Below are 14,167 nucleotides of genomic sequence, written 5' to 3'. Positions count from 1 at the left end.
TTTATACAAATACATATGAACAAAAGTATAAACCAAAATAATAATAAAAAAAAAGGAAAAAAAAGAAGTGCAGACAATCTAAAAAAGAGCAGAATGTCTGGGTGTTAAAGTTTTACATTGTCTGCCCAGAATGTACTCTACTAATCAGCGACGTGCCACTGGGGAAATAATGCTAGACAGTAATGCCCCTGAAGCTACAGTATTTCTGCGCTTTGCCCTGGGCCACATGTTGTGAACTGGTCCTCTACGTATTCACATACAGCACACGGCTCAAACGTCTGCAGGACACGTCTCTGCTGCGGAAGGAATTCTTGCAGTGTTTTCTATCTGTTGTGGAACATCACATGTGAAATTCTGCATTGAAATCTGCTCCACAGCCCAGCCACAGCCCAGCCACAGATCAGCCACAGACCAGCCACAGCCCAGCCACAGACTAGCCACAGATCAGCATTGAGCAAGCAACAAGATCCGCAACAGGAATTCAGTTTGTTTTTTGCTGCAGAATCTCGGCTACAGATTGTGTCATTATTTTCCATGTGTGAATCACCTTCAGAGTGAGGGGAGCGATCGGCGGTACTGCAGTCACCTGTCGAGCTCCACAGGGCTGGTTTTAGATTTTGCTGCCCTCCGGTGGTGATAAACAGAATGTGTGCAATATTTTATTTGCAAACTTCTCAGAATAAAACTATAAAATACCCAAAGAATTGTATCCTGGATGCTGCCACCCAATAGATGGTGCTGTAGAGGTAGTTTTCCATCTTTCCGATATCTATATATATATCTATATACACTACCGTTCAAAAGTTTGGGGTCACCCAAACAATTTTGTGTTTTCCATGAAAAGTCCCACTTATTCACCACCATGCGTTGTGAAATGAATAGACAATAGAGCCAAGACATTGACAAGGTTAGAAATAATGATTTGTATGTGAAATAACATTGTTTTTACATCAAACTTTGCTTTCGTCAAAGAATCCTCCTTTTGCAGCAATTCCAGCATTGCACACCTTTGACATTCTAGCTGTTAATTTGTTGAGGTAAGCTTGTGAAATTGCACCCCACGCTTCTAGAAGCATCTCCCACAAGTTGGATTGGTTGGATGGGCACTTCTGGCGTACCATACGGTCAAGCTGCTCCCACAACAGCTCAATGGGGTTCAGATCTGGTGACTGCGCTGGCCACTCCATTACCGATAGAATACCAGCTGCCTGCTTCTGCTGTAAATAGTTCTTGCACAATTTGGAGGTGTGTTTAGGGTCATTGTCCTGTTGTAGGATGAAATTGGTTCCAATCAAGCGCTGTCCACTGGGTATGGCATGGCGTTGCAAAATGGAGTGATAGCCTTCCTTATTCAGAATCCCTTTTACCCTGTACAAATCTCCCACCTTACCAGCACCAAAGCAACCCCAGACCATCACATTACCTCCACCATGCTTCACAGATGGCGTCAGGCATTCTTCCAGCATCTTTTCATTTGTTCTGCGTCTCACAAACGTTCTTCTTTGTGATCCAAACACCTCAAACTTGGATTCATCCGTCCACAACACTTTTTTCCAGTCTTCCTCTGTCCAATGTCTGTGTTCTTTTGCCCATCTTAATCTTTTTCTTTTATTGGCCAGTCTCAGATATGGCTTTTTCTTTGCCACTCTGCCCTGAAGCCCAAAATCCCGCAGCCGCCTCTTCACTGTAGATGTTGACACTGGTGTTTTGCGGGTACTATTTAATGAAGATGCCAGTTGGGTACCTGTGAGGCGTCTGTTTCTCAAACTAGAGACTCTAATGTGCTTATCTTCTTGCTTAGTTGTGCAACGCGGCCTCCCACTTCTTTTTCTACTCTGGTTAGAGCCTGTTTGTGCTGTCCTCTGAAGGGAGTAGTACACACCGTTGTAGGAAATCTTCAATTTCTTAGCAATTTCTCGCATGGAATAGCCTTCATTTCTAAGAACAAGAATAGACTGTCGAGTTTCAGATGAAAGTTCTCTTTTTCTGGCCATTTTGAGCGTTTAATTGACCCCACAAATGTGATGCTCCAGAAACTCAATCTGCTCACAGGAAGGTCAGTTTTGTAGCTTCTGTAACGAGCTAGACTGTTTTCAGATGTGTGAACATGATTGCACAAGGGTTTTCTAATCATCAATTAGCCTTCTGAGCCAATGAGCAAACACATTGTACCATTAGAACACTGGAGTGATAGTTGCTGGAAATGGGCCTCTATACACCTTTGTAGATATTGCACAAAAAAACAGACATTTGCAGCTAGAATAGTCATTTACCACATTAGCAATGTATAGAGTGCATTTGTTTAAAGTTAGGACTAGTTTAAAGTTATCTTCATTGAAAAGTACAGTGCTTTTCCTTCAAAAATAAGGACATTTCAATGTGACCCCAAACTTTTGAACGGTAGTGTGTATATATATATATATATATATATATATATATATATATATATATATATATAAAATTTCTCCCCTCCAGCTAGCCCCAGGGGATTCTGGGTGAAGCCCTCTACCCAATCCCAGGACTGCTTTTGGGGGTGACATACATGACACATCAGGGTAGGGTGTCTCACATCTACAGGTTAGATGGACACAACACCAGACATGTGACCTGACAATGACTCTATACAATACACAAAACTATCTCCAGTCTCCTCTGTTACACAGGACAGACACAAATACAATGACACCACGGGAGGTAATTAAAGTGATGAGGGGCCCTAAAGTCCGGGACACTACCCAACCATTGGAGTGCAGCTAGAGATTCCAAATCCCCAACACCTGGAAAGATGTGGGTGAAAGAACAGTAGGAAGGGATGTGGCAAATGGTGAGCTCTGTGCTTGTAGGGGCGCCATCGTAACCACATTGTGAACCGAACAATCCAGGAAATAATGCTCCAAAAAAGGTTTGCTTTTATTTAGCCAATTAACAAGAAGTGACATCTGGGGGTCCGGCTTGGGCTTCTGGGGGGGGGGGGGGGGGCTGGGGGAGTAGTTGGCAGCGGTACCGGCGGTGATAAAGAGCCGAGGTATGGCCACATCTGCAAAACATCCCAGGAGTAGGCCTACTAGTATGCTCAGGAGTGTGTGACACCAGTGTAGGCGCCAAGAGAAAGCCTAGCGGAGGGGGCACAGCTCAGGTAGGTCTTTCCAGTATTCTGCCATGTGGCAATTTTTCTGTACTCCCCCAGAAGGAACCAAACATGCCACTATGTCTTACCTGTAAGCAAAAAGTAAGACATGACCAGCTCACAAATGTAGGAACTACAGCTCTACCTAAGCATATAGAATGAAATCACAAGGCCACATGGCAATCAAATTGGCCCACATGTTCAAGAACTTGCTGCTGCTGCTCTGGATCCCTGCCGGCCCTCATCCACAGGCAGTCCAGTCTTATGGTCGTCATCACCAACATCTAGTGCTCGTCCTCTTCTGGCCAGTCAGTTATTCAAACCGGATGCCTGCTAACAAACCTATAGGTACACCATTGGGCCCAAGCCATGTCCACATCTCAGTCCATCCCTTGGACCTTATGTGGCACAGTTGTTACATGGCTTTCCTCCGATGAGTCTTGTCTAGAGACTACATGTGGCTGCACAGATTACTTCTCTCATCTTACCTCCTGCTTGTCTTCAGGGTTTTGCCGGGTAATTATGGGTCCAATGATGGTTCATATAAATGTCCAGTATAAAAGAGGTCGTGAGATGAATGGAATGAGAAGAGAGGCTATAAAATTATGAATATCTACCTAAAATGAGTTTAGTGGCAGCACATCCCCTCATAAGCAGGGATGGGTGGCTGCCATTAATGGAAACGGTATGAGTGTGATGGAAAATCATTCAGTGAGTGCCAACTGACTGGGTATATCACTGACGGGCGCTCGTTAAGGGCAACTGAACTGTAAAAGGGCCACCCTCAGACATGGTCAGCGGTTACCTAGGTGAATTTACAACGGTTTGGGAAGAATGCCCATAACTTCAATAAAACGGACATTAAAATTAGGTTTTAATGACAAATATTTATAGGGTAATTAGCGGACATGAATGCATCATCAGAAAATGAAACAAGAGGAAACACACCATTAATGGGGTTATCTAAGGTTAGAAAAACATTAGCACTTCTTTCCAGGAACAGCACCACACCTGCACATGGGCTGTGAATGGTACTGCAGCTCTGCTGTATGGCAGTGCCAGATCTTACACTGCTTTGGGAAGGAAGCAGCCATGTTTTTTACTTCTGTTCACATTATCACTGTTCGATTTTTATACCTACCCAAAGTCAGATATACTATATATACCCAGAGATCATCCTAGAACCTCCCAATCTGAAGTCAGAAACAATGCTTTCAATATGAAATACAACTAATTCAGGTTTATTTCCAAACTACAATTAACAGAAAAATCAGTCCCTTATTGGTACAAAAACACCTGAATGATGAGAGTTCTGTTCACAGGTCCGATGTGGAGACGTTGTAGCTTTCGCATCATCTCCTGGCATATTCCCCCTCAGTCAGGGAGAGCTTGTAAGTATAAGCTCCATGAAGTATGAGCGCCCGCTCCGCCGGGTCAGCGGCTGCAGAGCTCACACTTACAATAGGCAAATATTTATGAGGTTGGGTTTAACTTGTAAAATGCCCCCCAAGAAGGAAACCCTTGCCGTCTCCGTCAGCGCCCCGGGTCTGAGGCGAGGGGCCCACTGGGTCCATTACAAGTTGGATCATTGAAATGAGAAACTAGAAATTAGGTAAAGACAAAAACCACCAGAAAACACAACATAAAACCCTGGAAAGGTGCGATGGATCAAACCTCCAGGAATTCAGTGCCGATTAAGGAGGGGGGAATACAAGGTTCAGGCAGAGATTCTTCACCTGCAGCTACTTGTATAATGCGGGATAGCAAGCTTATATCATCAATACTAAGACTAAAAGCACGTTGGCACCAACTGGACGTATTCATGAATGGAGCATCGTAAGGAGGCAAACTGGAGCATCCCGGATAGAACTGTACTTTACACTCCTCGCTCCCACCATCAGGGGGCGCACAGCGGGGCCCCACGTGCAGCAGTTTTTATATAAGTCTAAACAACCTTGCACACAATGGAGATTTAGGAAACGGTCTAAACAAATAATTGTTGCCTGCAGCGACCAATCCCAGCTCAGCCTTCATTCCTCATAGTGCTCTTAAAAAATTAAAGCTGCTCTGTGATTGGTTGCTGTGAACAAAAGTTTAACCCCTCCCCCCAGCAGTTCAGGAGGAGCTCTATTCGTTCTGCGGGAAGAGGACATTACAGTTTGGGACGAGCGGACCTTATTCAACTTTACACAGCTGTACCTCTGGGTCTGTCCATCTACCAACATGCTTTTGGTGTCATTCGAAAGCGAAGATTCTTGACTTTTTGAAATGACACCAATAACATGTTTGTAGACTTCACAGAACGAGGGTTACAGCAGTTTGGAGTCAGGAACATGAATTTATGGTAGTCGTTTTTATGTGTGCGTGCGCAGAGGAGAGGGAGGGGGAGGGGAGATCAGCGGCAGCAGATCCCCCTATCACAGGACAGGGGAACATGAATTTGTTAGTTTTCACCCCCCACCAATCAGAAAGCTTATTTGCTCTCTGATTGTTACACATTTCCCCAGCTGAGGATTTGCTTATCTAATTACTCCTCTACATCATTTAACACCGTGAATGCTGCAGTTATTGTTGACCGCGGCATCTAAATGTTTTTAAAGAAAAAAAAAAAAAAGTCAACCCCCCCTACCCCCATTACACAAGACTTAAATGTTAAAGAATGAAAATAGGAATAAAATACCCTACATGTAATTAGTATCCATGACAACCTGTACGATAAAATATTACATTTAGCAAACAGAAAATTACATTAAAAAACACATTTAAAAAAAACCAAAATAGCCGTTTACTGATCATCTCATAAAGAGGAATAAAAAATATTAAAAGTTGTATAAACCTCTAAATGGTAAAAATGCTAAAAACTACAAGTTATCCCACAAAATCAGGCCTGATACCGCTCTGTCAATGGAGAAATAAGAATACTCCGTCCCGGAATGTGCCGCCACACAGTATTATTGTAACAAGGAAAGGTTTATATTGCGCAAAAGTGGTAAAACCGAATAAAACCTCTATAATATTGGTGATGTCATAATGGTAATAACCCATAAAGGTAACAATATTTATACCAGACGGAGAACGCATGAAAAGAAATCCCCAAAACACTGGTGAAATAGCTTCTCCCCATCGCCCGAGCAAACAACTAAGTTACTCCAAACAGTTTATTACCCAAAATTGGTTTCCGTAAAATACAAGAAGTCATACAGCAATACTGACAGAAGTCTGAACAACCGACTGCTGGCCCACAGCTACAAGTTATGTCACCGAGAGGTTAGAAGGCACCGCGGGCGGCGGCGCGGCAGCAAAGCCAATTTCTAGGAGACAAATTCAAAATATACAATTAAAAACTTTCAGGAAGGTTTTTCCAATTTTAATGTGACTGTCGGGGGGGGGGGGGGGGGGTATTAAATCTGCTCCAATGTATTCTCAGGGAAGCAGAATATGTGTTTCCCTGATTTTGCCCTTTCGTTATATCAGTAGTCAGTCCACAGCATGTATATAAAGTTATACATCCACACCCAGTAGAGGCAATAGTTGGGTTCTGCGACCAGTTACACCGAGCGAGGTAAATTCTCCTGTAAGTTTTGTTGGCGGCAGCGTTGTTTGTCGCAAAACCATCAAAAGGTGCATAATGGATGATAAACGTATCACGGCGATCAGTTTTGGTTGCTTGGTAAAAGTGGATTATTTTACATCACCCCTTTTCTGATGTGAAATTGTGACTTTTTAAAAAAATGTGCAAATTCATAAATCTGACAAACTTCCCTACTAAAGCTCCATGCATTTTGTGCTCCACTTTTGAAAAGCGGCATCAGATGTGTAAATACCAAATAAAGTAGGATAAACTCACATGGTGCTAAGCAGAACCTTCCCCCCCCCCCCCCCCACCAGAGGAGGTAACCGCCAGCACCGGAGAGCCTAGTAGGCTCAACAATGGTATCTTTCAGGTCCAACGATCCACATGTTATGGAGAGCAGCAGTCAGAGGAACCCCATAAGGATAACCAAGTGGGGAGACAGCAGTCCAAATGTAAGAAAAAATAACTTCCTGCGCGCCAGTTGTGGTCCTTCTGAGGACCAAATTTGAAGACCACCACAAGCGCAGGAAGTTATTTTTTCTCAAACTAAAAGCTGCTCTGTGATTGGTTGCTATGAGCAAGCAAACGTTTTTCCTTATTACAGCTGATAAAGCAGATCCATTAACTGCAGGACACAGAGCTTAGTCAGAGTGCTGGTCATGTGACCTGGAGGCCAGAAGCACAGCGCAGAATGCACACCCTGGAGAGGGCGAGCTACAGCTTAGATTCTTTAAAGCAGAGGTCAATGATATTGTGATGGATTTCCAAAGAAGAAAAAAAAAACAACAAAAATAAACCAGTTTCTTTAATGTATAGTATCCTCTATTCAAATGCATAAAAAGCCATTGTGTTATTTCAGGTTATAGGAGATCTACTTGTAAACTCCACTTACTGAGGGGACAATACATCTTGGTTAGCTGCATGCTTATTCTGCCTGATGCATACGTACCAGACACCTCTGGCAGTAGCTCATCTCTACGAGATCAAAGGATCATACATAGTAACATAGTATGCAAGGCTGAATGAAGACAATGTCCATCTAGTCCAGCCTGTCTATCCTCCTGTGTTGATCCAGAGGAAGGCAAAAAAACCCCAAGGCCAGAAGCCAATTAGCCCTTTTGGGGAAAAAATTCCTTCCCGACTCCCTAATGGCAATCAGACTGTTCCCTGGATCAACCCCTAATGGTTCCTACCTGCCTGTATACCCGGATTGACAATTAGCCTAAGATTTATATCCTGTAATATCCTTCCTCTCCAGAAAGACATCAAGTCCCCTTTTAAACTCCTCTATGGATTTTGCCATCACCACTTCCTCCGGCAGAGAGTTCCACAGTCTAACTGCTCTTACAGTAAAGAATCCCCTTCTATGTTGGTGATGAAACCTACTTTCCTCTAATCGTAGCGGATGTCCTCTTGTTACCGTCGCGGTCCTGGGTATAAACAGATCGCGGGAGAGATCCATGTGTTGTCCCCTCATGTACTTATACATGGTTATTTGGTCGCCTCTTAACCTTCTTTTTTCTAGAGTAAATAGTCCCAATTTGGACAGCCTCTCTGGGTATTCCAGTCCCGTCATTCCATGTATTAGTTTAGTTGCCCTTCTTTGAACCCCCTCCAGCACTGTGACATCTTTCCTGAGCACCGGTGACCAGAACTGTACGCAGTATTCCATGTGAGGCCTGACAAGTGCCTTATATAGTGGGGGGATAATGTTCTCATCCTTCGCCCCTATACCTCTTTTAATGCACCCCAAGACTTTATTTGCCTTTGCAGCAGCTGACTGGCATTGGTTACTCCAGTTTAGTCTACTATCCACTAATACCCCCAGATCCTTTTCCATATCACTTTTCCCTAGTGGTACCCCATTAAGTGAATATTGGTGACATCCGTTTCTCCTGCCCATGTGCATAGTCTTACATTTATCAACATTGAACTTCATTTGCCATTTTCCTGCCCAAGCCCCCGGTTTATCTCGGTCCGTTTGTAGCCGCACATTGTCCTCCGTTGCATTAATTATATTGTATAATTTAGTGTCATCTGCAAATATTGATATTTTGCTGTGCAGCCCCTCTATCAGGTCGTTGATAAATATATTGAACAGAGTGGGGCCTAGTACTGAACCCTGTGGCACCCCGCTAGAGACTGTGGTCCAATCAGAGTACGAACCATTTATTACCCCCCTCTGCTTTCTATCATTGAGCCAATTCTTTACCCACTTACGTTTTCGCCCAGTCCGAGCTGCCTCATTTTGTATATTAGCCTATTATGTGGCACGGTGTCAAAGGCTTTAGAGAAGTCCAGATATACAAGATCAATAGATTCTCCCTGGTCCAGCTTAGAGCTTACTTCATCGTAGAAACTGATCAGATTTGTCTGACATGAGCGACCCTTCATGAACCCATGCTGGTGAGGAGTTATTCCCTTATTCCCCTTGAGGTACTCATCGATGGCGTCTCTCAGAATCCCCTCGAAAATTTTTCCCGTTACTGAAGTGAGACTTACTGGCCTGTAGTTACCAGGCTCCCTTTTGCTCCCTTTTTTGTAAATTGGAACCACGCTGGCAATGCGCCAATCCAATGGTACTACACCGGTCTTGATAGTGTCTAGAAAAATTAGGTATAGCGGCCTAGCTATCTCGTCACTTAGTTCTCTTAGTATCCTTGGGTGTAATCCATCTGGGCCTGGCGATTTATCAATTTTAGTCTTCTTTAGTCGCTTCCGCGACTAAATCAGTCAGACAAGTTGAAATCCGACATCCAGAGATCCTTCTTTCTCCTGATATCTGCTGTTGGGACACACAAGTTGGTTGTTTAAGCTGGGGTTCATCTAATGTCTACGGCCATCTTAAGGGCCCTTTAAAATGCAATGATTGTTAATCCCTGGATGTGTCAGCAGGTAGCGGACTCCTAATAGATGCTACATGCAGATTCACCCTGGATTTCACTCCTACTCCGTTAAAGCAATGAGATCCATGGGAAATCGACAGTATACAAAGTGCTGCAGATCTCCAAATCCGTAGCGTTCGCAAACTTGTTTTTCGATGCAAAAACTATCTGCATTGCGCGGATGAGATACAAAGTCTCCGTCACCTGCCGGGTCCTGGAGGCGGCTGCGGGCTTTACACTAAGCAAATCTGTTGGTGAAATCAGCATGCGTGAATCAAGAGGGCTGAACAACGACTATTTGTGGCCTATTGGTGGACGTAACCCTTACATAGGGCCTCCATCCTAGTGGCGCTCCTCAGGTTCTACACGGTAAGCATTTGACTTACAAACACTTCAATCAAGAAATTGCTTGTCACTAGTAAAAAGTGCGTCAAGTTTTACAGTATATGCTAAATCCCAATCACTGGTTCATATGTTCATTAACAGCGAGCGCTGCGGAGAGTCCAAATACGATTAGGAAAACTTCCCATTTTATATTCTAGAAGAGCCATTAAAGCAAACAATGCTCTGAACAAGAAGAACGCGACACAAAGACGGTGCAAGTTGTGGTGAAGCCGTCAGAATGGCATCCAGCACCAGCCAAAGAAGATTGGAATAGCCAAGGAGTGCAGGTTCTAAACATTTATTAGACCTTTAGAGATAAAGTACACAATAAATATTAAAACATTGTCTATTGGGGTAATACTTTAGGAACAGAAGAATCCACAACAGTCTGATCAGAGATGGAACGAGGATCCACTAGAATCAGCAGGCATCTTTATTCATAGGTCACAAAATGTTCAATAAGGCAAGACACCCCATTCTGGGCCTCAAGAGGGGATTTCACAGTCAAGCAGTACGTTCACTGAAGGCGGCTCTCATTATTTTCTTCGTGACCCTCTAAGTATTACACACACTTTCTTCTCAGGTCCCCTTAGAAAGGCGACGCAAGTAAAACTGCATTTAATACTGCCTTTACAAGGTGCAGAATAGACGGGGCTGCCTCTTAATAAGTAAGACATTCCCCTGATGACAGGAGTCTCAATCCCGGAAGCAGAAAACACAGGCGTCTTAAGAGGAGGACTACAACTCTAGTGATTGTGGTCAACCTGAAGAAAAGAAATGGCACATAACATCTTGGAGGCCTCCTCCTCAGGGAGGGGTATATATTTCTATGCTTTAACCACAACTTATAAAAGAAATCTGTGCCAGTGCTCCACGTGGCATCCTGACCCACTTACAAAATACTGTACATTAGAAAAAAAACAAACATAAAATCAAGTTTCTTCATTTTATATGAGGCAAATACATGGAATAAAAGTCATGACAATGTGTTCCATAAGCTAAGATACAGTGTTTCTATACTGTAGTTGTATGGTACTGTTACAAGTGATTCCCAAGTAAATACCAGAGGCTTGCATTGTATTCTTCTGTAGCTCTTCTGTGAGATTAGGAACCTTCAGGATTCCACAGCCCTATCTCCAAGAAAGCGTCGTTGTAGTAAGTGAATTATCCTCCTTGGCGATGGCCGCCTCAGAGGCGTCTGATAAACTGGAGATACAAAGATAAAAAATACAAGTAACCAAGTGCCAGAGCTTCGTTACTCTAGGTAGATCATTTTCACAATTCATATGGCCATGAAGCCAATTCCAATGATTGAGGCCAACTGGATCATAAGATGGAGATTTCCTGATAAAACAAGATAGGCTGGATATAAAGGAGAAGGAAAGTGTAGTTCAAACATGTATGCATAGTTCTCACTTACAGACTCCAGATTATGAGGACAGACATGTAACAGACACTGAAGCAGTCTGCTCCCATCTCCAGAAGACGCATGCGAACGGCAGGAGACAAGCTTTGCAATAACGCTGATAGTCATTTCTTTCCAGTAAATCCATTAAGGTTGTCGCATCTCACATCACAGCATGACGGCTGCTGCTTATGCCAACCCAGCAGTTGTGGAAAGGCCGTGGTCCGTAGTGAAACGTAGGAGTGCAAAAACGTATTTCAATTAAAAAAGTAAACAGACCAGTCTTAATTGTCAAGATTACTCCAGGGCAAAAGTTTATTCCCACCCACCCGCTAAACTCTCTCACCTACCCAACCAATCCTAAGATTGTTGTTCAAGGCTTGTTCCTGGTGAGCAGCCCAACCTAGAAGGACTGCAGATATTTAGCACTTTATTGAGACTACATATCACCCTACGCCATTTAGAGATGCTAGAAAAAAATAGCTGAATTTACAAGAAACCAGCCCATTGTGTTATGTTGGCAACATCTGCCTGATCCAGAGTCACAAGGTGCAAGTCGTCCTCCTGATAGGACCGAGGCCCACCCCATGGTCGCCGTTCCACTTCGTCCAGTCCCTTGTCGGAGGTCATAAGGCCACTCTGATGCAGTGGTATTTAAGTTTGCACGGCAGAACTCCTTTGTTTAGCTGATAAAACTCAACAAGTTGAATTAAATCTGTGAATTTGGTATTGCCATCGTCTAGGCTGAAGAACATCTGCCCGTCGTCTTCACACTGCAGAGTCAAAGAACAAAGGAGAAGTTTACATGTCTATGATAAAGCGTGGGCAGTGTACTTCTAAACCTATTCCTGTAGAGGGGTGACAGGTCATTGCTTCAGGATTGGTGGGTTTTAAACTCTGGAACCGCCACCTAGCCTGTGAACATGGGGGCTTCCCTGTAGAGGGGTGGGTGGACCTTGCTGCAGTACTCTGCACCGTGGGGGGCCGGCAAGAGAAACACTGAAGGAGAAGCAGCACTAATTTAGCTCTTCATCCCTTCATTCTGAGGAATGGAGGGCAAAGTTGTGGCATATCCCAATGACACGCCACTAGTCTATAAACGGGATGAAGCCCAGTTCCTACAGGCTGAAGAAGGGCATTACTTTACTTGTATGTGACAGATCTTGTATCAGATGGAAAGCACGGAAAAGATGCCGGAGCCAGGAGACCCAAAACAGAAAGGTCCGATTTGTCATGAACACTCCCTTCCTTCAGCAGTGCAGATAGCCCAAAGAAAGAGGAAAAGAAGAAACGTATATCGTTGGCTTCTCGTGTAAATGCTCCTCACAGACAGCGAAGCGAGAAGCCCGCCACCCAGCGGTGGAGTCGTTCTGTGTAAGCGCACTGCACGAGCGCCAACGACCTCAGTGGTGACATCAGCCGCTCCTGCAGGGCGTTTACCCGACCGACGACCCGTGTAAAGGCACCATAACCGAGTATACAAAGGAGTGTGCCGAGAGCAAGCACAAGAAAGCCGACAGGTTTGTGATCCTTGTAGCTGCTGCCATATCAAATCTATTGGCTGCTAAGAACTTTGGCCGCTGGACACAAATGAGGTTTCTCCTCTCCCTGCTGTTCTATGGGATGAGGAACAGTCTTGTGTAAAGACAACAGTATTCCAGAAGTGACACTTACCTGGCGACGCCCAGGGGCTTCACCATCAGGTAGGTTAACTAGCCTAAAGAATAAGGCGGCACGGGAGGGCTGCAGGATGGCCGGGAGGGCCGGACCTCGTCTGTCTGAATGGGGGCAGAGCTCAGCTTTTATGTAAGAATATGCAGATTTCAAAAATCAAGGCGAAAAACATTTCTCTGAAAACCGGAAAACCCGGAAAATTCACTGCCGTGTTCAATGCAAAATAAGAGCATCTATCCTCCTAAATAGTATGTGAGTGAGCGGCCAATGGGGACAGGACTGCTGGAGAGACCAGCAGGCAGAAATACACATGTGGCTGGGAGGCTCATGGATCTGGTTTTAATTATTATTACTACTTTGGGCATAAAATAAGTAAATCTATAAAATATGAAAATTGATACAAATCTGGTTTTTTGGTTTTCAGGTGTAAATAGGCAGGGGTTCCGGTTTTTGGAGAATTTTTTCATCTTGATTTGTGAAATCCGCATACTCTTACATAAAACCTGAAATGTGCCTCCCATTCAGACCAAAAAGGTCTCCGACACTGCAGGAGCGCTGATGTCGCTGGGGGTCGTTCGTGTTTAGGCAGGCAGATGGTCGCTGGGTTGCTTAACGCTTTGCGTTCTATAAGCAGCGGGGAGCGTTTACACGCAGCGACCCAGCAATGATTATCATGCTGGTGGACAGCGAGCTATAAACTACTAGTGCATGATGGTGGGGCAGGTAGACAACAATTATCAAACACATTTTACGCAATAATCGTTGTGTAAGTGGCCCTTAACCCCTTAGTGACCGCCCCATAGTGTTTTTACGCCCCGGCTGGCTGGGCTACATATCCCCCAGGGTAAAAACACGCTCGCTCTGGGGGTTAAAGCCCCGTGGGCTGTGGATGTGACTGCTCCCTGGAGCTGCCATGGGGGCCGGGATATCCAAATGGATAATGGCAATCACATTAAAGTAAATACAAAGCTAAGGTTTCAGCTCCCCTCATGGATCGGATGCGTGAGGGGAGCCGAGTGTACTCATCCCTGTCCTCTGCAATGTCACGCGAGGTTCGGGTCTTCCAGGACCTGACGCTGGTGTTTCCAGTCACATGATTGCTGTTATCCAATGAATAA

General features: G+C 44.4%; 1 protein-coding gene across 1 annotated transcript in view; it reads right to left on the bottom strand.

The window, feature by feature from the left end:
• Nucleotides 1–10,252: 10,252 nt before the first annotated feature.
• The window catches only part of GRB10 (growth factor receptor bound protein 10), a 194,466-nt gene continuing 190,551 nt past the window's right edge, over nt 10,253–14,167 (bottom strand). The window contains exon 17 of the mRNA XM_066585200.1: nt 10,253–12,148. Within this exon, the coding sequence (XP_066441297.1) occupies nt 12,002–12,148 (147 nt within the window). The 3' untranslated portion in view covers nt 10,253–12,001. The remainder of the gene's footprint in view (nt 12,149–14,167) is intronic.

This window comes from Eleutherodactylus coqui, chromosome 12 (genome assembly GCF_035609145.1).
Source record: "Eleutherodactylus coqui strain aEleCoq1 chromosome 12, aEleCoq1.hap1, whole genome shotgun sequence".
NCBI lineage: Eukaryota > Metazoa > Chordata > Amphibia > Anura > Eleutherodactylidae > Eleutherodactylus > Eleutherodactylus coqui.
Note: the sequence above shows the minus strand (reverse complement) of the source record. Positions and strands in the feature narration are given on the sequence as shown.